At 44.3% G+C, this 25,865-nt stretch overlaps 1 protein-coding gene across 1 annotated transcript; it reads right to left on the bottom strand.

Moving 5' to 3' along the window:
* Nucleotides 1-4,289: 4,289 nt before the first annotated feature.
* On the bottom strand, nucleotides 4,290-24,492 carry SYT13 (synaptotagmin 13). The gene is made up of 6 exons (XM_005241893.3): nucleotides 23,989-24,492; nucleotides 18,642-18,864; nucleotides 16,614-16,748; nucleotides 14,665-14,978; nucleotides 10,505-10,634; nucleotides 4,290-10,230 (listed from the first exon to the last, which is right to left on the bottom strand). Exons 1-6 carry the CDS (start codon nucleotides 24,169-24,171, stop codon nucleotides 9,926-9,928), a joined length of 1,290 nt encoding a protein of 429 aa, XP_005241950.2. The 5' UTR covers nucleotides 24,172-24,492; the 3' UTR covers nucleotides 4,290-9,925.
* Between the last annotated feature and the right edge of the window lie 1,373 nt (nucleotides 24,493-25,865).

The following is a 25,865-nucleotide window of genomic DNA, read 5'->3' on the forward strand; positions in this document are numbered from 1 at the left end:
TCAAGTTGGGTTACTAATTCTTTACATTGGTCTTGGAGGTTAATGTCATTTCGCCAGAGCAAGGGCGTGTAAGCTGATGCATTTCCTTTTCCCCAGCCCACAACTGTAAGGAGCGGGTCCGGTGCTATTTTATCCAGAAGGGTTAATTGCAGCCCCCTGAAGCGCTCTCCTGGGTGACTTGCTTCCTCCCATGCTGGGCCTAACTGCAGCCCCTCAACGCCCTCACCTTGGTGAGCAGGTCCAGCATGTCTTGTGATAGAGCTGTGTCATTTCACCATGGGCTGGGTTATAGCAGTGCTGTGCCAGGGCTGCAGGGGTGCAGAGCAGGAGCTGCCACCTCCCAGCAGCTCGTGGCTGCCAGGCATTGGCACCAGCGCAGGTATGTCGGCATGTGCCGCAGTTGGGGAGGGTGTGGAGTGGGTGCCCTTGCAGCCTCTGGTCTCCCTTTCCAGTCAGGTACAGTGGTGGTATCGTTGGCTTTGCTGTGGTGGGCTGTGCTTGTAATGCACGTTGACAAAACCTTGCCTGTATGTCTGGTTTGGTTTGAAGGATGGAGAGTCTTTTCATGAACTCTGTGTACTGCAAAGCCAGAGGAAGTTGGACTTTTTCTACCCTTAAAAGAATGGGCTGGTTTAAATTTGGTTCTTCTTTGACATGAAAATTTTGATTGAGGTTGGGTCCACAGTGGATTAACTAAAGGTGCAACTTTTAAAACAGTTCAATGAAATAAGAGTAATTTTGTATGCAGGAGTTCTTACATCTGCTAAATCGGCGTGGGTGAGAGAGCCAACCCCTGAAACAAGTACAAGTGTCCACGGTCTAGCACTGGGCTGTGAGTTGTGCTTTTGGACCAAACAGCTGTCAAAGCTGAAAACATTGCCTCCTCAGGCTCTGCCTGGCTGCTGCGGGAGATACGCCCCACCGTGAAGGCACAGCATGGACTTATGGGCTGTCCTTCCTCCGCTACAGTGCATGTTTGCAGAGCAGTGCATGTCTGCAGAGCAGTGCAAGCAGTGAGGGCATTGCAAAGGTTCAGGCCAACCCTGCTACAGGGTGGCAACCACAGCTAAAGAGAAACACAGGCAGAAAAAAGCCCCTTACAGCTCAAACCGTTGCTCGCTCAGCTGAAAATGTGTCTGTGTGTCGGTGGGAGGAATCGGAAAACAGGAGGAAGCTGTGCAGCTGACTGTATGGATCCTGTATATTGCACTGCATGCTGCAAGTGTTGATACTGATAGTATTGCTGAGCTTCAGTATGTAGAGGTGAAAGCTCTCATAAAGAGGACTGGCTTTTTAATTAACTGGGTCTGGAGGGATCTCAGTTTTCCAACTGATCTTGGGTATGGATACCTGGGAATGGATACCAGTGGATAAGCCAGTGTTACATGAAGTGGGAAGCAGTTCAGCCCTCTAGCAAATGTTTAATGTGATGGATGCATATGGCATAAAAAGTTTTTCGCTTCCCCTTTGAGGCTCCACTGTCATATGGATGCTCATAGTCTTGGATGTCAACCTGATGCCTGAGCTGTGTCCCACTGGTGGCTGTTCTGGTTGCAAGGTGCCAGTGCAACACAGCTTGCTGGTCATCCTGAAGGGAAGGAAATGTGGGTGGAAATTCTGGCCTTGAGGGAGGTTTGGGCTTAGAGGGCTCTAGGCCCAGGGGAAGCATGCGTGCAGATGTGTTGGTCCCCACAGATGATGGGCTGTGCAGAAGCTTTTGTTGTTTCAGAGTGAATGCCGCCTAGTTTTAACCAGGGACAGTAGCCACAGGGGCTGGAAGCAAGAAGCGATTTCCAGACTCAGAAGTGAAAATATCCCAAAATTAGTGATCAAATAGGAAAGGTTGCTTTTAGTGACTTCCTGGAAGACATCAAGCAGTCGGAGTATTACAAAAAATTTGCCATTCTCTGGCACCTTTCACTGCCAGTGATTTAATTGATCAGTAAACAAGCCCAGCAAAATTCTGGTGGTTGTCCGGGCTTAGCTGCAATTTAACAGGCTCCAGGTTTGCAAGGCACCTGGCAGCCAGTGGTGGAAACATCATCTCTGGGGTTTTGCCCTTGCTAGTCAATTAGCAGCACATAAAGCAGGACAATGCTTCACTTTCAGCAGCTCAACTGTGTGTAAAGAACCAGAGCAGCTTGTAAAATGCATTGCTGACTGTAATTAATTTCCTAGAAGTGGCTTTGTGCTGTGGACACTGCCATGGTTGGCAGTGATCAGCCTCCTTGCAGATAACTTCAAACCAAGGACTTAAAAGCAAGAACCCTTCAAGCAAAGTGCATGATCTGAGCCAGTGTCAGGAAGGGAAGCCTGCACAAATTTATCTGATCTAGGACTAAAGGCACCCTTCATTTTTAGGACCTCTGATTCTCATGTCAATATGAGTGAAAAGGAAATTGAAAAATTCCTCTGTGATGGTTGTCATAGCATTAAACCTGGTGCACTCCTCCTCCTCAACTCTGCTGGTGTCCAGGACATCCTTCACAGAGATGGCTGTTAGCAGCTGGCACTTAAAACTTGTTTTAGCTAAAAAAGCCAATGTGTTATTTCTTCCTGGAAAGAGGAGGACTCTGGTGCTTGCAGTGCTCAGGGCTTGCAGGCATAACCAGAGGGGGGTTGCAGTGCTTCCTAGGGTCTGTCTTCCCTATCTGCCTCTCCTGCGGCAGGAGGGAAAATGGGCAGCCAAGCACATCAGTGGCTTTAGGCGGGTGCCCCCCAAGCTGTTTAAATCAGAGGGCCCAGGGCAGGCATTGAGGCAGTGCCAGGTCCAGCTCCATGGTGGCACAGAGCAGTGGGCACAGGGGACCAGAGGCTGCTTCTCGCAGAGCTGTTGCCACACAAATGGAGCCACAGCTCATTTACAAGGAGCTCTAAAAAATCTGAAGGATAATCAAAGGCTCCTGCAGAACAGCATATATGCTAACTAGACTTCTCAGCTCTCTGAAGTCCCCTATTTGAAGTTGTTTTGATTCAAGGGGAAAAACAAGCATCCTGTCTGCACTGCTGTCAGCTGCTCCATTTCTGAGGAGATTGGTGTTCCCTCTAGAGGCATGCAGGGGTGGGAGAACAGCATGGAGATGACACTTGGGAAAGTGACTTTCCAGGTGACTACCTCGAAAACTGGGTAGAGGGTAGGTTGCAGGCCTAAGCTGCCTTCTCAGGGGCTTCTTGGAGCCCCTTCCTTGCTGGGTTTATTCCACATTCAGCAGTCACTTAAGAGTTCAGGGAAGTGGAGGAACTGGCTGCAAACCTCCAGGGCTAGCACTGGTGAAGGGTGCGACACAACTGCTGGGTTAGGTGTCACCCTCCTGGCAGACAGAGGATTATGGGCCAGTCCCATTTTAAATTTTAAATACAGTGGCAGGGGAAAGGCTTCTAATAAATCTGAAGTGACAATGATCAGCAGGGTTAATAGGAGAATGGTTCTGTGGCGGTTATTGCTGCTTTTCAATATGCCATGCTGGAAATTACTGATTGACCCTGCACTAATCCCCTAGGCAGGAAGGATTGTCCCTGGCAAATGCACCACTCATGTTCAGCTCCCAGTGTGGCAAAACCACAGCTACTTTCCCTCCATGTCCATGGCAAATACTTCAGTAGAATCAGCCTCACTGTGCAGCTGACAGGTTGGTGGCAACGCTCTTTGTGAAGCCAGCAGCAGCCTGGGGCTCCCGCAAACTCACTTTGTTGTTTCTCCTCGTGCTTTAACACTGACTGTGATGGGTGAGGGAGTGCCCCCAAACTGTCAATGAAGTAAATACTTCCCATTCCTGCCCCAAAAATCTGTTTTCTCTTACTTTTATGTGCAGGTTTTGATCTCTGTGTCTTGTTCAGAACGAGCTAATTCCAGTGATGGTATCAGGTCAGCTAAGTAGGTATTCCTCCTTAGAGATGCACAGTTTACAGAGTATCATCAGCACCACCTTGAAAGTACAGAGATCAGCAAAAAGACTGAATCCAAACTCACTTCTTTGTTTTGTTTTGGAGATGGAGCCAGTATTTGTGAGGAATCTGATTCCCGGATCCTATTCCGTCACCTCCCTGCAGCTGCAGGAAAGCCTCTACAGCTTTGTTTAGCTGCCACCTTGCTGAAAAACCAATAGGTTTTCTATGCTTGGCCAGGATGGGACTCCGTTGCTGAGTGCTCACCTTCTCATTGTACACTCATCCCTTGATGACACCCTTCCAAGGACCTTCTGATGTTGGCTCATCCCCGTGCTTTGCACCCCTGACATGAGCTGCAAGCAGAGGGGTCTTATCCTAGAGTAAACAACGCAGACACACTGTTGATACAGGTTGGAATTATTTACTTGTGGTGATGTACATGTTGTGCTGTTAACATTAGACGCAATGGCTGAGCCTCATGCTCTGTTTTTGTGCTTTGGACTGTGCAAACAGTATAGACTTGACAAACAATATCTGGCTCTGTACAATAAACACACTGGGACACTAAAGGACCAAGTAACCTTCTCATGCTGGAAGGCTACAAAGCACTATTTCACTTTGCTACTACTCTAGTGCAATTTGATTATTACCAACAGAAGAAACAATATAAAGTGTGAAGTATATTTACACATCATGCTTATCTTTCAGCAAATGAATGAAATACATTTTTGGACATAGTTAAATTCTGAAACACATAAAAAAATGCTGCCAAAGCTCTGCCCTTCAATTCAATTAAACTTCAAAGTGACCTTCAAAACAGTGCAAGAAGCGTGGTCCAAGCCTTCTTGTCTCCCAGCCCTTACTAAATGTCATTGTGCTCAACTCATCTCAGGCATCAGGAAAATTTGGGCAAAACCTTGAGCTGTATTTCTAGAGCCCAAATTAAAACCTCTGGGAAAAAAATGGGTGTCTTTGGACACTACTGCCAGATAATACTGATGACAGATGCTAGCAAAATGCAAAGTACTTTTGTTCAAGGTGTTGAAAGCACAGTAATGCTGGGGAGAATACTTGAGCTTGAAAATTTTCCCAGCCCTTTTGAAGGGAATTTTCCATTAATTTCTGATCTATTACCTCATAGCAAAGTGAACATGGTTCCTATCACCATGCAGGGATATCTGGGACAAGAAGTGAGGGGAAAACTGTGCAGTGAAAAAGTGTTACCCTTACAGAAGACCAGCTGCAACTACTCCCCCTTACAACTGGGGCAGAGGACTGAGGGTGGTGATGAGTCTAAAACATCCCAGAGATGTTTTAGTGACTATCAGTGATCTGTGCTTTTTAATCTTGTCTACTGTAGCACAAATTGCCTAAAATAAAAATTTCTCTGGGAAGATCTAGATCTGAGTGCAGGTTGAGGCAAAACAGCATGGTTATAACCTATATTTTAACCAAATAACTCCTTAATGTAGTCACAAGTTACTTTCTCTGGCCTCTGAACAGAGGCCACAGCAGGAGAGCATCTCTCCCATGCAATGCTGGATGCGATGTGGAAGCGGTTTCTCATTTACAGTAGATATGTTGCTCGGGTTTTGTCACAGGACGGGGGACTGCACATCCCTGTCCTTAAATTCACAACTCTCTGGCCCTTTGTGAAAAGGATTGTTCATTCCACCAGGTGGACTGCCCCCACCCTCTGGGGTTTTTATTCCTTTCTCCCCAAAGTCTCTTGACTTCCAGCTTCTTCATTTGAACACGTTATAGTAGGCAGAATAATCAGCGCAACCACCAAATAGCCATTGGAGACCCTAATGGTTGTTTTTGGTCACACACGTAGCTAAAGAACATTAAGTGCCATAACTGGGTTTTTTTTTGCTTCTTCTCTTCTGATGCAGTTTATAAGCAGCACCTTTTAACTTAAAACATGCTAGTGGTGTTCGCTGATGCTCCTGTATTTACAGCTTCAGGAGCTGAAAACCATGGCTTTATTTCTCTGGACTTACTGCACTTCAGTGATACTTTAACAGCTTCTGTTTCTGAAGCTGCTGGATATGATGGGACTATGCATTTGCAAATACTTTGCATTTATGTCAATAATGTTGTCGTCTACCTACCACAACAATTCCCCCCAGTTTGTCTGCTTGGGCCAGTTCAGCACCTCCAGCCCTTTGGATGCCGAGGCTCAGGGGCATACAAGCATTGCTAAACAGGTGATATAGGTGTTCAGAGGGATAAGGGCGAGGCCCTGGGCAGGTGCTGGAATGCAATGACAAACAACTCCTATTAACAGAGTTCAAAAGGGCCCTGGCTGAGCATCCCTGCCCCTCCAGTACCACACGTAGGCAGCATTCCTCCTGCTTGGGACAGCCAGCACCCTTAACTGTGCTTGCTTCTGACCCCAGCATAGCAAATGGCTGCCTCCTTAAATAAACACCTGGCAGCCTTTGTTCAGGCTGAGCTGAAATGCAAGAAACATTCTTTCTAGGCTAAAATGCCAGACAACAAAAATGATCCAGCCGGGAAAGATGCATGTGTTTTCACTCTTCCTCTCTTCCCCGTTTAAATTCCGTTGCAGCAAAGCAAGGAGCAACAGTTTTTTAATGCTGATGGCACCACTTTGCTTGTAAGACAGATTTGTTGTTAAGTAGTGTGTATACACATATTTTTCTGCTGTAAAAGAAGACATTATTTTGTCACAGCAAAATCAGATTGCAAGTGGCTATGCCTTTAGATGCTATAGGATTGCCATCTAATTACAGGGTGTGCCAAAATCACCAGGGGCAGAGGCAGATAATGCTGTTTACAATCAGTCACCAAGATGTTATAAAAGGCTCATTAAAATAAGCAGAAGGCAGAACTAGAGAAACCTCTTGGCAGCAAGGCAAATATTTGGCCCTTCAGGCTTTCCTGTGCCAGCCAAATAGCATCGCGCCACATACCATGAAGTTATCCTTCTTATCCTTACCCTAAAAAGAAGGAAGAATCACGGAACATATATGTAGAGTAGGCCAACATTACAGTGAATTTTGCACTTAAAGGGAAATAATTATTCCAAATCTACAGGTATATCTACAGGCAAATCATGAACACAGAACTATTATAATTCACTGTCAACTAAAACCCTGTGCCTAGTTTATTCACAGTTTCCTAGAGCTTTTTGTTAGTAAACAAAAATCCATAGAGCAGAACAAAAAGTCAGTTTTCTTTTTGTTTAAATACCCTCTAGCCAGTGGAGCAATATCAGAAATTAAAACACTGGGCATACTTAGCTTTTCTGTTTGCTTGCTTGCTTGCTTGTTTGTTTGTTTGGCCAAAACGGTCCTGTAACTCCTGGCTATAGCATCTATGAAGAAAATAGCAGCATAAAGATAACAGAGTTTTCAGTGTGCATCAACCTTGTCGGTTTCTTAGCAGAATCACAACATCATTAAGGATGGAAAGGACCTCTGGAGATCATCTTGTCCAAATCCACCCCTGCTCAAAGCAGAGTAAACTAGAGCAGGTTGTTCAGTGCTGTATCCCATCAGATTTTGAGTGTCTCCAAGGATGGGGACTCCCAACAACCTCTCTTGGCAATTTGCTCTGGTGTTTGACCATCCTCACAGTAAAGAAGTTGGGGGGGGGGGGGGGGTGTCCTTTGTTTTTTTCATGTGTTCAAACAGTATTTCCTGTATTGCAGTTTGCGCCCTTGCCTCTTGTCCTGTCACTGGACACCACTGAGAAGAGTCTGGCTCCATCTTCTTTTCTCCTCTCCCAGATCAGGTGTTTATACATATTGATAAATTCCCACCCTGACCCTTCTCTTGACCAGTCCGAACAGTCCCAGCTCTTTCAGCCTCTCCTCCTGCAGATGATGCTCCAGCCCCTTAGTCACCTTCGTGGCCAGCTGCTGTACTCTCTCAAGTAAGTCCATATCTTTCTTGCATTCTTGCCCAGAATTAGACACAACACTTGAGATGTGCCCTCACCTCACCAGTGCTGAGTAGAGAGGATCATCCCTGTCAACCTACTGGCAATGCTTTTCCTAATGCAGCCCAAGACACTGTTGGCTGCCTTTGCTGCAAGAGCCTGTTTCTGGCTCATGTTCAGCTTGGTGTCCACCAGGACACCCAGATCCTTTCTGGAAAGCTGCTTTCCAGATGGTCAGCCCTCTGCCCTGCACTGGTGCATGGGGTTGTTCTTCCCCCGGTGTAGGACTTGGCACTTCTCCTTTTTGAACTTCAGGAGGTTCCTGTCAGCCCATTTCTTCAGCCTCTCCACATCCCTCTGAATGGCAGTACAACTGTCTAGTGTATCAATCCCCACTCCCAGTTTTGTATCATCTGCAAACATGCTGAGGGCTCAGTCTGCCCCATTGTCCAGGTCATTTATGAAGATGTTAAACAGTGTCAGTACCACTACCAGCCCCAGCCACTGCTAGTGACAGGCTTCCAGCTGAACTTCATTCCCCTTTTCATAACCTTCTGTGCCTGGTGCTTCAGCCAGTTTTCAGACACTGGCTCTGGCGGTTGCCCTTTGCCAATGGGATGGCAGCCTTCACATGACGGTCTGCTAGGCTTTTCTGACCAAGCCACCAAAATAGGATGGATACTAAATAAAGCCTAGCTTAATATTTTGAATTAAACAGAGGGTCAAGCTGACCCTGCAATATGAAGTTCTCTGAGTTTTTCAGTGCTACAAACTATATGGTTCTATTTTCAGATTTTTGGATGCCTTGTTCCCATGGAAGTCCCTTAAAGCTGTGCCTACTACTTGAAATAAAGTGGTAGGACAAACTGTTCTTATGGGGTTATAACATCATCACTGCCGATGCTAGAGTTTCAGTCCATCTAGACACACACACAAAAAAAAGAACAGTAAACAGTAACACATTTAAGCCACATCAAATCCTGAAAGCACCCACAGAAAAACAAGCCCTGGAGAGTCTGTCTGGTCAGTGAATTCCTTCTGCCTGGAAGTGATGAAATACATGGCAGTTCTTAAGGGTTATCTTCAAGTAATGCTGGTATGAGGATTTGGATGTGATAGTTAACTGTCAAACCAAAAGCGTCAATCAACTGCTAAGGTATGAAATGATCCCACTTCTTTTACCTAATCTTAGATGTTGCCTGGAATATAATTATAGTATTTGAAACTTCCTAGCTCAGAAAAACCAAACAGAAAAGGTGGCAGTAAGCAGAAAGATTTGGTCCAAGTTTCTGGAGGTAACATCAACAATAACTTTTTGACAATGTTTAGGGTCTTCTTGGGTGACACTGTAGAAAGATAGAAGATACAAGTATTCTGCTAAAGGATCCTGAAATATGGATATTTTCAGCAGTTTTCATGAATCCTAAATAAAATGTACCAAACACTCCAGGAAAAAAAACGTAAAGGAAGGTATTTGACTTCTTGTTTGGCAGTGTTTGCTTCAAAGGCTACACAGGATGATAGCGTTGACTGCCTCACACTCTCTTCTTCCTCTGTTTTCTCCCCCAGTTCTGTATCTTTTTCTAGGTATCCATCTACTGCATGTTGCCTTCACTTTCTTTCATACTGATACTTTGTGTCTGCAGTGAAAGTTAGGTTTGTGATCTTCATTTCTCACCGCCTTGTAAAGTATTGTGAAAAACAGTGACTGGTAAAACATCTGCTACATGTTTATGATTATGGAGCCAGCATTCATCAAAGGACTTGGGTGACAGTGCCAGATGCCACAGAGTGGCTCATATTTCCATGATACCATTGCTCCTCTCTGCTCCTCTGCAGAAACAGGGACTTTACAGAAATGTCAGTGGGCAGGCTAATGAAATTAATTCAAATCATCCAGGCAGCCAAACCCCTTGTTTGAGAGAACCACTTGATTAGGTGAGAGATTGTTCTTTAAATACATTTTCCAGCCAGTTTCCTGGACTAGGATGAGACAGGAAAATCAGAGAAGGTGGTATGAGAAGAATGCTGTGCCAAGCAACTTTGTGGAAGGTGGAAGGTGAAATGCAGCTTATTCCCACAGTTCAGAGGCCTGCTGGAAATCTGGCTGGCAGTAATCATGATGAGCCTACATGTGGAGCTGGTGCCACATAGCTATCTGTCTCCTAGGGTTCCTCAGCATTTCTTCCCAGTGGTTTCTCTCCGTGCCTGTGACGTGTAAGCCCAGGCTGCACTTGCCAAGCACGTGGCTCTGCCCAATACTATCCTGGCTCAGCATTTCCAGCTCCATGCTGGAGGCATGCAGGAGATCATGAGGCACCTCAAACATGATCATCTCATTCCACACAGGGTTGATCTTGTGTTTTGCATGTTTGGTCTGCTTCTTCTTCAGCTTCAAGGACTGATGCCTCAGTGTCACCTTGACAGAAACATCTGTATAGGAAGTGGAGAGGGGCACTGTATTAATGAGCATACAACAAAATGAATGCAAGAGAATTTTAACTGGTGACACCAGACTGAGAGAGAGAACATAAAAAACCTTGATCTTGAGGAGTTTGGTTTTCACTTTTTAGAAATTATTCAAATATTTGGCTTTCTAAGCCAAACATCTGGGGTTTTTCTGCCAAACGCCACCCTTCCCACTTTCTTTTCTAGATTTACATCATAGCAGAAACAAAAGTCTCTCTTTTCTTGCTATTCTACTCACCATTGCCAAGTAGATCTTTCAGCTGCTTGGAATGGAGATTTTTAGCCTTAATAATCACTACCAGCAGGCGATTAGCTGCTGGCAGGTAGCTGATAGAGAGCAGAACCTCCCCATGGCCCGTAGATGGCTCCTGGAAATGGAGACACAGGAAGGGTTAATCTTTTATACAATCTTGGCCATAATATTAGGACAGCTAAATAGTATAATGATGGGTGGAAGGTCGTGGACCGACCAAGTTGTCTCCATGTCTTTGTGTAGGAGATCTTTCCAGTTACACTGGATGAGAATAAACCTGGCAAAGATGTCTGAGTTCGTTCCTCCATGCATGAGGCCCTGATCATGTGAGTGATTGCTTTCTTTTTGTCACTGGAAGGTAACTGCTTCCTAGTATCTACTTTCAGTGAAGTAGTTAGTCAGAAGAAGAGGATCTGGGGCTGAACTACATGCATGCAGTCAGATACTCCTTTTTTGAGAGATAATCTAGCTGCCCTTCATTTATGTCCCCTACTTCCATTACTGCATTTTGTAATTAATGCTTCATTTCAGCTGCTCTTTTTGTCAGGGGGTGCTGAGCAGATGTGGACCCTGGCCCACGGTGCCTAGCAGGAGCGTAGGGCACCCTGGGGAAGAGCAGGTGATACCCGGGGCTGTGCCACACAGCCAGACCCTGGAGCTGGAGTTGGACCTTCTCTGACATCCTCACTTGGCATGGGGGAGAACCCAGCCAGCTTGAAATCCTCCGTGGGATCGGCACAGTATTCCACACTTGCTTCCTGGCCTGTCTCCCCTCAGGCCTGTGAGCTGCTCTCCCTGCTGCCCCTGCAGAATTTCCTCCTGGGCAAACGCTCTGAACCATCAGACACCCACTTCAGGGGGCCACGGTTATTTTTTTTCTTTTTCTTTTCTTTTATTCCTTTCTTCCCATTAGTGATTGGCCTCTTAGCCTCCCGACCTTTCTGCCCTTCCTTCCCACCTACCCTGGGCAGGCGGCCGCGGCGGGCAAGCGGAGGGAGGTCCCCGCCAGCCCTCGCTCCCACTGGAAGAGCCCCCTGCTCCCTCCTCAGGAGCCCTGGGAAGGAGAGGTGGCCCACACCACTGGCAAGGGGCTGAAGGGGAGCAGTTATTCTCTCGGTGAGTAGGAGCTTGTGACAGAAGTCTGGTTTAGTGTGAGGTTAATGACCCAGAAGAGTCCCAGAAAGCCAATGGCGATTCAGCAGACTCCCTTTGGACTCTTTATCATGATCTACACGCCTTAGGACAGACAACCCTTCTCTGGGCCATTTGTGTGCTCCGCACTCGCGCTTCTAAGTGAGCCATAAATATTTCAAATTAAGTTTTCATCCGGTTACTTGCAACAGGCAAGGACAGGCCCCTGTATGCTCCCCGTGAGCTGATTGACTCTCCAGAAAACATAGCTGTCATCGCTGTCTGGTTTGAATGACTTATTTGTCGTGCACAAATCAAGTGGGAGGCCATTAGCAAGGAAGCCTGAAATTCAATCCCAAATCAGCCCAAGTAAATCTTTTTTTCATGCGCTCAGGTAGCAACAAAAGACTCCTATGCATTTCACTTGCATAAATCCTGTCCTAAATCTAAGTGGATCTTAAAAAAAAAACACCCACACATAAAACCAAACAGAGACCGATTCAAATGGCTATATGTCCACTACGGAAGAATAGGTGTTTGTACATGGAGGGACAAATACAAATACCTCCTCAATAAAAAAATGACAGTTTAGGCAAGTCATAAGCTGCTTTTGTTTATTTATTCCCTCTTTATCTCACCAGGTCCCACTCTATAGCTCTTGGTTAGAATTTGGTTCCTGTAGCTCCAGGCGCAGACAGATACAGTGGATATTGCGGGAGGGGGGGGGGTAAGAAGTGGCAGGGCTCTGTAAACGTGCACACACGCACGCTCACACAAACACACACATTGTACACACATCTCTCATCTTGTGCTTATGGCTTTGTAGCTCCTAACATTCTGATCAAGTTTTTGATTAGCCTGTATCCACCTGAAACCAAAACCTATCGTGGTCGATCTCTGCGTGAAGAGACAAAGCCAGAGATCCTTCTTCCCCTTCCTTCTGGGTTTTGTTTTTTTCTTTTTCTTTTGCCTATTAAATCCATAACCTGCACTTTGTGCTGCAACCTTTCAAATTCACACAACCACCAGAGCTTCAGCCTTCCTTTCTGTGCAATAAGGGTAAGAAGCATCTGGTGGTCATCAATGAATTACGTGTACATAACAAAGAGTTAACAAAAGGGAAGGTGCTATGCAAGGAGCCACTATCATCACTGTCATTAGCAAAGCAGTGGGAGGGAAGGAAGACAAGATAAGGATATCAGTCTGCAATATCTATGCTTTGCATTGCTCACAGGACTCCATGAATTCCTGAATACTAATTACATTACCAGGTAAGCTGTAAGCTCCCCTCCGAGCTCTTTCCCTTGTGTGTGTGAGAATTACTAGGAAGGTAGGAACGAAATTTCTGCCCCTGATGGCTTTTGAAGGAAATGTCAGACTTTAAACAAACCCCAGTAACTTTGTTCCTGGATGGATGCTGTCAAAAATAGCTCCTTTTTTTCTGATCAGCTCTCCCTCACTCCCTCCCGCTCTGGTTCTCAATGAATGATTCAGGATCTGTATATAAGCTATCTGAGCAATGGTTGGCTCTCTCAGGTCCCAGATGACGCAAATTCAGCTTTCACTGCACATCCTCAGCTCAAACTGGGGCACTGAAGAAATGAATGCTGCCCTGCTTCTATGCATAGTTGTGAAGCTGGACCAAGGCAGAATACCCAGAATGTCAGGACTCCATCAGGGGTACCTAAATGACAACTGACCATTGCTGTGAACAGGTTGTTCCTCGGGTGTTGCTTACAAAGCAGATACTACAGTAGATTGGGGTGTGGAGTGGGGTCCATCTATCTCAGTTTTGGAATATAAATTATTATATTGGAATAATTTCTCATCTTTTTTTTTCAGCGGTGGACTGGAATCTCAGTTCAATTTATAGCTATTAAGCAAATATTTAGCCTTGTGCTTGAAGTTTATTAAGCTGATTTCAGACCACCCATTTGTTTCTGTTGCCTCTCTCTCTGTCAGAGGTTTTTTAGAGCAGCCAGCCCTATTAGCATTCAAGTGGCAATCAGATAAATTAGCAGTATTGGAAATCAGAAGTGCTAACTCTGTACTGTGTGTATGTGGCCAACTCAGTGGAGAGCCCTCACCCCTAACGGTGACAGGCAATAATTTATTTCAGCATTCTTAGTGACAACGCTAAGCATTGCTCACCCTATACCATACTGAGTACAACAGGTACCTATTTGTAGTGATGTACTAGTAACAACAATAGTAGAGCCCTGCTGTCATGTTATTAAGTGTATTGCTGCTAGAAATCTGGTTCATGGCAAGGAAAAGAGTCCTGAGGAAATGTGCAAGAAGTTAGCGCACATGAAACATTACTTCAAGTACTGTTGGAATCCTTCCCTCCATTTTCCCTGTCTGTGCAGCTGGGAAGGTATGGATAAGGAAAGAAAGGGAGGTTTTGATGTTTGAGAAAACCAATACAATGCAATGAGGAATATTTTGACATCTCCCAGAACGAATAACACTGGATTGATCCCAGTAAGGATAAGTGGCCTTCAGTTCAACAGTTCAGTCCCAACCATGTATTTCACTCCCAGCTTAAGGCTCCCCAGGGGTGCCACCATATGCCCTACCCTCACCCAGCTCTGCGGAGTCCCTTCGTTCTGCTCTATAGGCACTCTGGTATTTCAGCTCTTACCACCACTGTCCTGCATCGCTAATTCACAAAAACTCACATAACTTTTTCTAGTCATAGGCTTTAAATTACATATATCACTGTCAGATTGTCATGTAACTAAGGGAGGAGAGGGAGTTTTGACACACCTTAACTACTGGCAGCTGTAGATGGAAGGGCTGTGTTGATAGGCCTTTGCTTTCTGAAACAGCTAGCTACAGGCCAACACACAGCAGTGCTGAGTGACCTCTGCAGTCACACATCACCCCTCTAAACCTGGCTTCAAACAAACAAAGCCACACACTGACATGCAGCCATCTTGGAAGAGGGCTTCTTTTGTCTGGACAATTAATCATTAGAGTTTCCGGACTGCTGACACAGACTGAGGCCATACCTTCTCTGGGGTCTTTAGCCTTTCACACTGGGTTATTCCAAAGGACTCCTCCATGTTAGCAAGGGTCAGTTTGAGTTCACCCACAATGCTGTGCCTGGAGAACTTGTCACAGTTTCTCAGGGTGAGAGTCAGTGTCCCCTCTGACATCTCCTCCTGCGTTAGCGGGAATCGCAGCACCTCCTCCCAGAGGGTGTGAAGCACCTTCTTCTTGAGCTCTGTCTGGGCCTCAGCAATACCAGACTTGCTCACCAGTGTGCCCAGTATGTAGCAATGGCAGCCAGCATCTTGGTCCCCACTCATTCTGCCATGCATAGCTGGAAAAGAAAGATTGATTGTAAGGAACTCTTACAAAAGACAGCCCTGAAATATCTGTGGCAAAATTGCTTATTTAACGAGAACCATAAAATAAAACAGCTGCATAGACATTGACCCATGTTCCTGCTTGTATGGGGCAGACTAAGCTGTGAGCCCATGCTGTAGTGCTTTCCTCATGCTGCACAATGTCCTTGTCCTTCTGCCACAGTAGAAGGACATTATTAGTGTTTAGGAGAGCAAAAGCTGAGTTCAGGGAAACATGCTCTTTTGAAAGATGTAGAGCAGCAAAAAGATGAGACACAGCATGGCACAAGGATTGGCAACTCTTATTTACTTTTACCTTGGTGCAGAAAGAAAACTTCTTACAAAGGTTTACAAAGCAGGATGGTCAGTCACAGACATCAGAGGTGGAAGAGACCTCCCTCTTGGCCCACATCCATTTCAGCAGACCAGTGTGGGGTATGTCTATGGGTTATTACATTCTGCTTGTCTAACCTCTGCTAAATGAATCCTACAGAAACCATCCCACAGCCCAAAAGATCTGTGTCAAGAGATATTCATCCCTAATTTTATATCACTTTTATGCCAAAAAGCCTAGAGTGAGAATGGCATTTCACACTCCTCTTCAGTTGCATCAACAAAATTGTGCTGCTTTCTCTGCAGCAAGAAAAACATGTCTTCCTCCGAGGGGTCATAAAATAGCATGTCTGTGTGCTCAAAATTTTTGTCCTTGCTGCAGCCAGTCCAAGGACAGCTGCTCCTGAGCTGCCAGGTCCCATGGTTCACAGGGGTCTCCTGGTTTCTTGAGGGAGCAGAGCTGGGGAGCAGAGCCAGATCCTGCCTGGGTGGCCATGGGGCACCCAGGGAGGAGCACACATGTAAGAGAGCCAGGATGACAGCCAGCAGGCATGGGTATCCACCCTGGAAGGGAGCTGTAGGCTTTCTGCTGGCAGGTGGCCCACATCAGCGGCTGCTGTTTAGCACCCTTTCATTTCTTACTTCAGAGGGTGTGATTTGATTAGGTTTCTACAGAGATCTGCACTGTGCATGAATTATTCAGTCAGCTTATTTTACTTTCCCAGAGGAACTGATGATGCTCCAGCCTTGAGCTGAGAAACTGTTACAGTTGTCAGTTCCCGCTTCAGAGAGTGACACAGAGCCTGGCTGCCTGGTCAGGCACAGCCAGCAGGACCTTCCTCAGTGGCCTACAAGATAAGTCTGGTATCTCCAGCTCAACCTTTGACTTGCTTTGACAAGAAGCAGTAGGAAGTGGGTCAAGTTGAAGAACGAAAGTTATAGAGAGGAAGGAGATAGCAACCCCCTGACCCCAAAGGCAAAAGTAAAAAGAAGTTACTTTGTACCATTGTACCACATTTGGAGCTGGAGGAACCTATTTTGCTTCCTGACTTCTGCTTTTGAGCTGTGCAAACAGTTGTCCCCAAGCCATGCCCTGCATGCTCACTTCAAGCAGTGGCATTGCCAGGTGTTTCTATTCTGCAAGCCCAGAACCAGTGAAACATCCAGTGGTCCCGGGGAAACATTGATTTTAAGGTAGGAGGGGGACTCTATAAAATCAACAGGTGTCTTGTACCCTCCAGAGAGAGAATCACCAGTGGAAGGTCTATGCCCCTTACCTTCCAGAAGGGCCACACGCAGCTCAGCTTTTTGTTGATCATATGCAAGGCAGTAGCGCAGTTCAGGGGCCTGGTTGCAGCTGGCTGCCCTCTCGGGGTTCAAATGCTCTGTGACACAGACGTCTTTTACCACACCTGGAAATGAAAGAACCCCTTTAGCAAGCAGGCATTCACTTTCCAAGGTGAACAAATCCACCCTCTTGTGACCTTCACTTTTCTAAATGTCTTACTATTCCTGCACCTTGTATGCAGGAATATAATTTATGTTCCTTCTCCTTCATCATCATATCTCCTTTTTGCTGTTTTCTCACTTTCAGCTCTTTCTAGAGCACTTGGACAAGCCTTCTGCTCTCCACCACCTTGTGCTCCAACATGGTTCACATGCTTGCTTTTTTATCTTGTGCCTAGGCCAAGGTGTCTAAACTACACTCATTACTTGTTATAATGTTTTATATTGGTTTTAACTCGCTTTGGTGAATTAAAACTTGTGTCTTTGGAATGAGAACATGATTCTGCTTTTGAGCTGCCATGCAACTCTGCATTAGTTCAGACATCTCTAAATATTTTTTGGTTTTAACAATACAGTCTTTGTCATACAGAAGACATCTGCTTCCATAGTGCTTGACCACATTGAAGATAATGAGCTCAGGAAGCTGTGAGGCAGTTTCTCCACATGTGATTTTGAAGTATGCATTTCATACTGAAATAAAGCAAGTTGCAAGGCTGAAGGGAAGCCACAGCTTTTTGTCATCAAAAGCTGTTATCTGCAAGGACCATTCTGATTCACACAGAAAAACAATAGTGGGACATTTCCTCCTAAAAGTCTCAGCCACAGTCCAGACCAGTTCAATGTGACACCAAAAGGAGAATGCAACAATTCTTGCTTTATTTCAGGAATACTTGAGCTATGAAATCAGGCACAGCAGGAAGCAAACTTGCTTGTGCCATTAGCAGTGCAGAAAGGCTCTTACACCAACACACTTATATAAAGCTTTAGCCTACATGCAGCCATCATCCTTCAGCCTCTCCACCCTATAACCTCCCTGACAGCTAAGGATGTGTCTCAAATAGTCTTTCTCCAGTGCAGCTGCTTCCCATGGCACTTTCTTTTCTATACTCACAGGTCTCAGGGTGGAGGGGTGAATGCAGCAATTGTCCTCCCAGAAGGACAAAAATAAAATCTTGAGCAATTTTAAAAAACTAAAGAGTTCTCTTAAAAAAAAACCATGACAGATGGCATTGTGTCTCTGGCAAATCTTCAGGAAGGTTTTATTAATGTGCTAACCATACGAGTCAATTATCCTGTTAAAATACAGCTGTGAAGGTAAAAATCAGTATGGATGGGACCCAGACATGCTGCCAGATGTATATAATAACATTGCGTTTTCTCTCAGGCTCCAAGAATCCTATGCTCCAGGTTTTGGCATTCTACCCTTTGGGCTGGCTGGCAAACAAGAATTCTGTTTGGCAAAAATGCCTGAGGTGTCAGCTTTTGGTTTCACTGCACATTACAACAAGCTGAGAACATCTCACCAAACTGGTGGAAAAAAAGCAACACAGAAAATAAAGCAGAAGCTTGAACCTCTGCTGCCAATGTCCCTGACAAGGACAGTTGCTGTGCAGCTAGCATTTGTGCTGGAGCAAGTACTCTGCCTAGTTTTAGCCAGATATTTCAGCCATACTCTGGCAACTGCTCTCAGTAAAACTACACTTAAATACATGTTTTTCTACAAAATGTCTGCCTCCAGTGAGCCAGGTTCTTCCACACAGAAGATGTTTAGGTTAAAAAATTTACAATCAGACACCAGTACAGCTTTGTTACCTGAATGTCCTGATGAGCTCCGTGACTACTTTCTATCAAACACATGCATTAAGGAGAGAAGTCACAATGCTCATGATGCGAGCCAAAAGCACCCCATGTCTTCATTTTCACATTTATTTCTCTAACTACAGCTGCATTATGCTTAGAAGAATTACAGATGTACACCTAAAAAAGCAATTGTTAGTCTGAAGACCCAATGTTCCTACCGTTTTGAGGGAGAACAAACAGCTCTTCATTGACTTGTATCTTCATCCTGTTCTCATCCAAACCAATATGTCTTCCAGCAGCTGGTTCTTCTGTTGTCTTCAGGGAGTACTGCGTGTAGTTAACAATTTCAGGTGAAGTTACTGCTGGTTTGGGGCCATAAATGTTGGGAAACTTCAGGAGTGCTCGGGGCTGGACTGGCTCTGCAGTTTTCTTAATGTTGAACTGAAAATTAAAACCATGTTTATTACTTTGCACTAATTAGACTCATTCTTCTGATTCTGTCAATGTTAAATGAGCCGAGACAAAGGGAGAAAAGACGGTGCCTCTGGTCATTCTTACCATTATTGTTTCTTGGGTTGTAGAAACCACTGCCTATATGTTTAGAGATTTTCTTGCCAAAGCTGATACCCTTTTACTTCGTGGATGTCTTTTCAGTTTTACTCCTCCACAGATGTTTTGTTGCAACAAGATATGCTCTTATTGTTTGATTATTCCAGCTGTTCCTGTACCAGTTAATCCTTCTTTCACAAGCCTGTGTTTTCTCCTAGCACAGAAATCAGCCATGAAGTTCATTTTGCTATAATTGAGGTATGGTGGTTTTTATTCTGATGTTTGAAGTCAAATCCAAGGTCAGGAGACTATAGCCACCCACAGATTTTGGAACATTTTACATGAGTATGTAGTAAGCATTAGAAAGGCAAAGGCATGGATCATACAGTCACTTGGAGCACATACGACCATGGTGTAATAAGACAAAGGAGAACCAGTTGAACAAATGAGCCCTGCAATGGCATTCCAAGAGTAGTTGATTCAGTGGTCATCCCAGCCTCTTGGGATATCTCTTGGCACCATGGACCAGAGCTCCACCTGATCCTCAGACACACTTTTCCCCTTTATTGTACTGGGATTGAAATTTGGATTTATGTCCAAATTTCTCCTTAACATTTCAGTTCCCTGATGAATCATGAGCATGGAATAAGCCAAAGAACCTGAAAGATGGTGTAATGCTCAGGCAGCACAAGCAAAGGTTGTCACAAAGTCATTACTGTTATCCCAAAACAATGAAGGATGTTTTAGTGGAATATAACAGTCCTCTTTTCCTTATGTCCCAAGAAAGAATCCTGTCTGCTCACAACTTAAATAATTCCTCATTCATTTATGTTTTGATTCATCAATGGGAAAGAACAAAAGCTGACTAACAAATTACCTGACCCTTGCAAAAGATTTTATTAATGTTTCCAAAACAAGAAAAACAAAAAGCAGAGGTAAAACTGCCATTTCAGTTGATTATTGTGCAGTGGGATTCTTTCCAACTCCACTGCCTGCCAACCTATTCTGTGTTAAGTTTGGGTCGAGGGTGAGCCAGAAAATGTTCATAATTGTAATTAAAGATTTTCATTAGTCTCATTCTTTTCTGTTAATAATGAATGTAGAAGATGCCCTGAAGCACTTGTCTGTGTTGGGACTTTGTGGTCCCAGATCACATGTCCTGAGGGAGCATACCTATTCCTCAAGAAATGGAGCAGAAGAAAGGGAGCAGTCTTGGACTTCAGCTCTTCAGTCTTACTCTGCTTAAGGAGATCATAGCATTACGGTTACATGCACCTGGCACTGGTAAAGTACTAATTAGGTCAGCGACTCCATCTTCTCAAGGCAGTCAGTGCATCAGTGTTTAAGAAGTCTGCTATGTAACAGAATTTTGTCTTCTCTAATTTTAATGGCTCTGAAAGATAAGTGGGTTGAGAAGGAAAGACGTCACTGTGTGCAGTCCCCACCTAGCATTCAGCTGAGTTTATATGTATTATGTAAGTCATATGGTGTGGGTCTGTAAGTGAGATCCCTCTTTTAGAGATGTGAGCCTCATCAGTCCTAAAATACATAGGAAATTTGGAGTTACTCATCCAAACCTTAAATGCAGTTTTCCTTTATTCTAAAATTAAAGCAGACCAACCAAGCAAAAGATGTTAGGAATCATTAGACAACAGCTTGAAACAGCAGGTTGCTTTCGTTCTACAAAGGCATTACTTCTAACACGCATACAGTCTCTGCCATGGTGGCCAGTCTCTGCTGTTCCTTCTCTCCTGAAGCCACTGTATAAGGCTGCTGTCCTACCAGTCACTGACCACCACACCAGAGCAGTATGCCTGCGTCGCTGTGTGCTGCTAGCATACGAAGCACTTTGGGATCCTTTGAGATAAAAACACCTAAGCAAATGTGAGGTATTGTTAGTACAATCTTTTCTTCCACTTGCTAAAAGCGAGACATTTAGTCAGGAAATCCATCAGCACACAGCAACTAAGAGCTCCACTGGGTCTAAATATTCCTCTTGTCTGTCTGCTCTGCAGAATTAGAGATGAGAGACATATGCAGGCACAGTGGGACCAGCCCACCCCCTCTTCCAACTGCATCTGCCTCTGTTTATTATTTTTGCTGCCAGCTCTGTTCCCAAGTGCTGTCTGCTAATCCAGTTACATAGCAGTGCCCTATGGAAGTTCACTTTGCAAATCAGCAGCAGTATCTTAAAATAAAAAGATGAGGACAGGAGTTCAGATAGTTCTGCATAAAATGCATGAAAGCAAAGAAACCAAAAGTGGCAAGGAGGCTGCAACTGACGCTTCTGGGTCCCTGCCCAGTGTCACTCAATGCACCAGATTGTTGCCATTGCTGGATTTGTTTAGGAATCTTCATTCTGCACTCTTTGCTGAGACTTCGCACATTTACAGCAGTTTTTAATTGTTCTGTAGATGTATCTTTGTGTTCAAACTCCTCCTCCTCCTGTATGCAGGGCATGTCCATGGGGAGCCTCTGACTATAGCAAATACAAGTATCACTGTCATGGGACACATGCCAAGTGAATAAAATGCGGTCTTGCTTCATCTTTCTTCTGTCATCTCTGTTTATCAGAATCAGTGGCCCTGACAGGCTTCAATAATTAAGTATGTCAAGCACTGAGTAGGACATACAGCTTACTAATGTAGTTGGAAAAGACTCCCGACAGGACAATTTATAAACATAGACACAGATGATAAAACTTCACAGGCTCAGAACTCAATTTGAGATTAATTCCTTCAAGGTATACAGACTGATTCTGAATCAGTGACAGCATAGGAGAATGCATGTTCCTGGCAAGAAAACTATTTTAATTGGAAAGGATTGTTAAACATACGGAATATGCAAACTAAGAACATTTTGCACTTTCTGTGACAGAATGTTCATTCAGCTGCTTTAATCTGGCCAGATTTCTTTTAAAAAAACCACAAAACCAGTAACATTAGAAATAATACTTCTAATTAAAAAGTCTTCAATGCTAAAAGAATACAATCACTTAGGTTATAATGATACACTGAGGGCAGGTTGAATAATTTGATGTCATATTGAAAATTTGTGGGACCAATACTGGATTAAGTTGTGGCAAAACTTGATGAACATAGAAATATTGTGAGGACTATAACCTAATATCTGCTGGGTATTTGAGGCTTAATTGGACCTCACAGTGACTTAGAACTGATTTCAGTCATGCAAGCAGGATGACACCCTAGAGGACAAGCACCAGGATGGATTAACACTTTCCCAAAAGGCTGTAGAAAAGAAAAATGTCCTGTCCAAGGATGGACTTAAAGATTTAAGAGGTTTCTGAGCTAGAAGATTACAGCAACAAAAAGTCTGTTGTAGAAAGAGAACAATGGTAAAGTTGTCTGTGAGTAGCGTTGTTCCAGACAACAGGTAGAAAAAATACTATGCAAAGTGATACAACTGTCAAAGTTACACATTTCTCATTCATTTTAACAGTAAACTTGGAAAATCTCAGCGTTACTATACATCCCTATATACAGGAGTTGGCACATCCCCTGTATGGGTTAAAAAAGATAAGAAAGGAGCCTGGAAATGACATGACAAGACTATCAAAAAGAATAGCAGGAAAAATTAATCCTAGGAAAATGCAAACAGGTACTATAAGGTATTCGCCGTGCTTATGGATGAATGCTCAGAATTAGCAGCAATCTCTTGGGAAGTCCTAAGCTCAGTGCAGATGTTCATCCATGGTTAGTGGAGCCATCCTCCCACCCCCCAGCAACCAGAAGCTCTGGTAATGCAATTCTGTTTATCTGCACCAGATCTTACAATACAAGTAGTAGATTTGGTCATGTTTCCTCAGAATGAACTGCAACAGGAGCATGAGGATTCCAGGGCTCTTTTCTCCTGAGATCCTAAGAGTAGCCAGAGAGAGACTGAATTTGTAATTACAAACATTACAGAGAAGTTCAGTTAGGAATCCTGCTACACTCTTTAAGACTACAAGAATAATAGGCAGCTCAGATAATTAAAAGGCAAACAAAGACTGTTACACAACGGATCACTGGCCTTTGGAATTGGCTGCTATGGCATAACATTTGGTTGAATAGTCAGATGAAAGTGAAAAGGACATAGGCACATACAAGCACCAAAAGCAACAACCAACAGGTAATACTTTCAGAGACTGACCAGTGCTATAGCTCATGCTAAAGACAATAGTCAACCAAGGAAATCAGTCAAACATTTCCCTTTGAAGGGGAGCTTCCCATTAATAAGTATATTAGAAGGGTCTTATAATTCCCCTTGCTCTCTTTTGCATTGACCTCAGGACTGTATCAGGGATTTTGGATTCTAACAAGAAAGACAGACCACACAGGGATGCCTAACATTATCCATACCCTACATTACTCTTACAGTAAGTGAAAAAGCAATTCAGTGTGATGAGATTGTCCAGTTATCACACTCTGGATCTTCATTTGCATTTTGTTATCATTTCAATGCCTTTTTTTAACTTCAAACATAATTAATCCACTCAGTTAGAGGGGCAGAGGGAGGAAGAGGGATAGTTTTCACAGGAAACCAGCTGTTGACAGGGAACTATCCTGCAGGAACCACAGGATCTCGTTAATCTTATTCTTTTAACAAGAGTTAGAGAAATAGCTGCTATAGGAGATCTCAGCAGTAGCTACCTCCTCCTTACAGTGCTGCATGCCACCTGATAAAGTCCAGTCTTTGCTCCTCAGGAAATCATTTCCCTTGTGATCAGCTTGACAGCTAAGCAGCATTTCCAGTCCTTCTCCCCTAGTTTTGCCATTAGCAGCTTTCTCTTTGACAACATAGCAACTGTCTCCTGCTTCGGTAATTCTGTGGGTCACCCACCCCATCTCTGTTTTTCCCTCACACCTCCTCCCATTAACATGTTGTTAGATCCTGAACACAGTGAGCAAATAAATAGGCAGCATAAATCACACGCTGCGTAGCCTAAGAAAGAAGTTGCATTCCCACCCTCTGCATTTAAAGAAAAATCACAGAGCAAATTAGAGACTGTCTTACTTGCTGAACTGGCTGAAGCACACTGGGCTTAGTATTTTCCGTGTCCTCCTCTTGGTCCTTTTCTGAGAGTCCTTTCCCAGGTTGCTTGCATTTGCAGAAGCAGGTGAGACCGCAGAGGGCGAGGATGCTAGTTGCAGTCCCTAAGGTAGCCCCCAGGGCTATAACTGGGGCAGATAAAACCATTGTCCTGTGCTGCACAGGAACAAAAAGCAGAAAAGCTGTGACTCCTTCTCTCTGGGAGAGCAGCTCTCCCACAGCCACTCCTATTCCTAGCCTGGCTTCATTCCCCTTAGAAGTCTGAAAACAATTCACTTGTGCAGCAAAGAAAAAGGACCAATCTAGAGACAGAGATAAATCATCCCACCTTTGCTAGGCAACAAGGCTACCTTTCTATCCTGATGATGGAGTTTCTGCTCCAGGCCAGGTAGAGGAAATAGTGATTGTGGTGCCTGCAATCTCCATATAGCTGCAAACAGGCAGTTTTCATTGAAGCCTGTTCTCCAGCTCCACTGGGAAAAGTCTGATGTGTGATAGAGAGGAAAGACGTCAGCAGAAGGGGCTGGGCCTTGCTAGCTAAGTCACAGAAAGTGCATCCAAATGTTTGATCAGCTCTCTAGCAATATTTCTGAGGACTAGCTTGCTTATTTGCTCAAGGTGTTGAATTTTTCTGTCTCAAGGCAAAGATAGTAATTGCCAAAAAGTGCTGGCCTGAGAAGCCCTGTTATGATAACATTGCATGATAGCACTATAGTCAGAGTAAATAAAGCCTGTGTTTAAGTCAGACAAAACTTTCCCATTCTTCAGAGGCTGGGAAGCAAAGACGTGCAAGAATTAGGCACCGTCCCACACCTCACCAGCTTCCCCTCAAAGTGCAGGATCTGAACCTTTTGGATCTGCTTTCTGAAGCATCATTACAGAGCAGCACTTCAATTCAAAAAGACAGCAGAAAATCTATCAAATAAGACACACCGGTGCATGTGCTGCTTCCTCTGGAGAGGATGAGAGAGCAAACAATTTATGCTAGGTATTAGTCATACTGCTTACTACACTGGTGTCAGGCAGTGGGCTGGTGAGCACAGTAGAAGAACTGACATGAATAGACCTGAAGGGCTACATGTCCATATCAGTTTTCTCTTGAGGTGATGGAGTGACTAACTTTCTCTGACTCATTCATTTTTGCCTTCTTTCTTAGACTGCCCAGCTTGGGGAAGAGGAGAGTAAGTGTCTTCTTTTGATGCGTTTCTTGTGACATACAACCATTTTCTGGATACTTCACAAGGAGTACCTAGTGGCTGGAAAATTATAATTCTGTGTCACTATATATCTGGACCAGAGTGAAACTAGTAAGCAAGAAACAAAATATTCCTTATAAGGCTCTGGAAAAAGTACCCAGTTCTACTGGGAGTTTCTTTGTCTTTCTATTTTGGAGTACAGTTGCTGTCTGTGAATCAAGAAAAAAATGAACTATGTACATAGAAATGTTTAGAAATTAAGTTTTTTTGATCTTCCTGCAGCTCAGGTTTTGCCATGGATTTTTCTTGACTTTTTAAAAATGTTTCATACCTTACTAATGATGACATACTCAGCCTTTGTTCCATTATAGATGATATGTTCACCTCCTTAGCACAAACCTTCCCTCACACATCCAACTCTAATCGTGAAAGATTCCTCTTTAACAATGCAGCATCCTTATGGGTGCAGTGCAGATTCTGTCTTCTTGCCTTCTCCTCACCCTACCAGGCTTGTCAGACATGTGACTTGCCCTCCACTTCCAACCCTCCTGATCCCCTATCAAGAGGAGAATCATGATAGACTCCTTAAGCAGAGACAATCTCCCAGTATACTGCTGAGTCCATAGAAACTGGACTTTTGGCTCA

The sequence above is a fragment of the Falco peregrinus genome, chromosome 1 (assembly GCF_023634155.1).
Source record: "Falco peregrinus isolate bFalPer1 chromosome 1, bFalPer1.pri, whole genome shotgun sequence".
Classification (NCBI taxonomy): Eukaryota; Metazoa; Chordata; class Aves; order Falconiformes; family Falconidae; genus Falco; species Falco peregrinus.

Excerpts from the sequence above, each read along its gene's own strand:
- SYT13 (XM_005241893.3), bottom strand. The coding sequence starts at position 24,171 with ATGGTTTTATCTGCCCCAGTTATAGCCCTGGGGGCTACCTTAGGGACT. Across the intron at positions 16,749-18,641 it reads GTTTGTTCTCCCTCAAAACG|GTGTGGTAAAAGACGTCTGT; the intron begins GTAGGAACATTG and ends TTTCATTTCCAG. Across the intron at positions 10,635-14,664 it reads GGCTAAAGACCCCAGAGAAG|GAGCCATCTACGGGCCATGG; the intron begins GTATGGCCTCAG and ends CTCCATTTCCAG.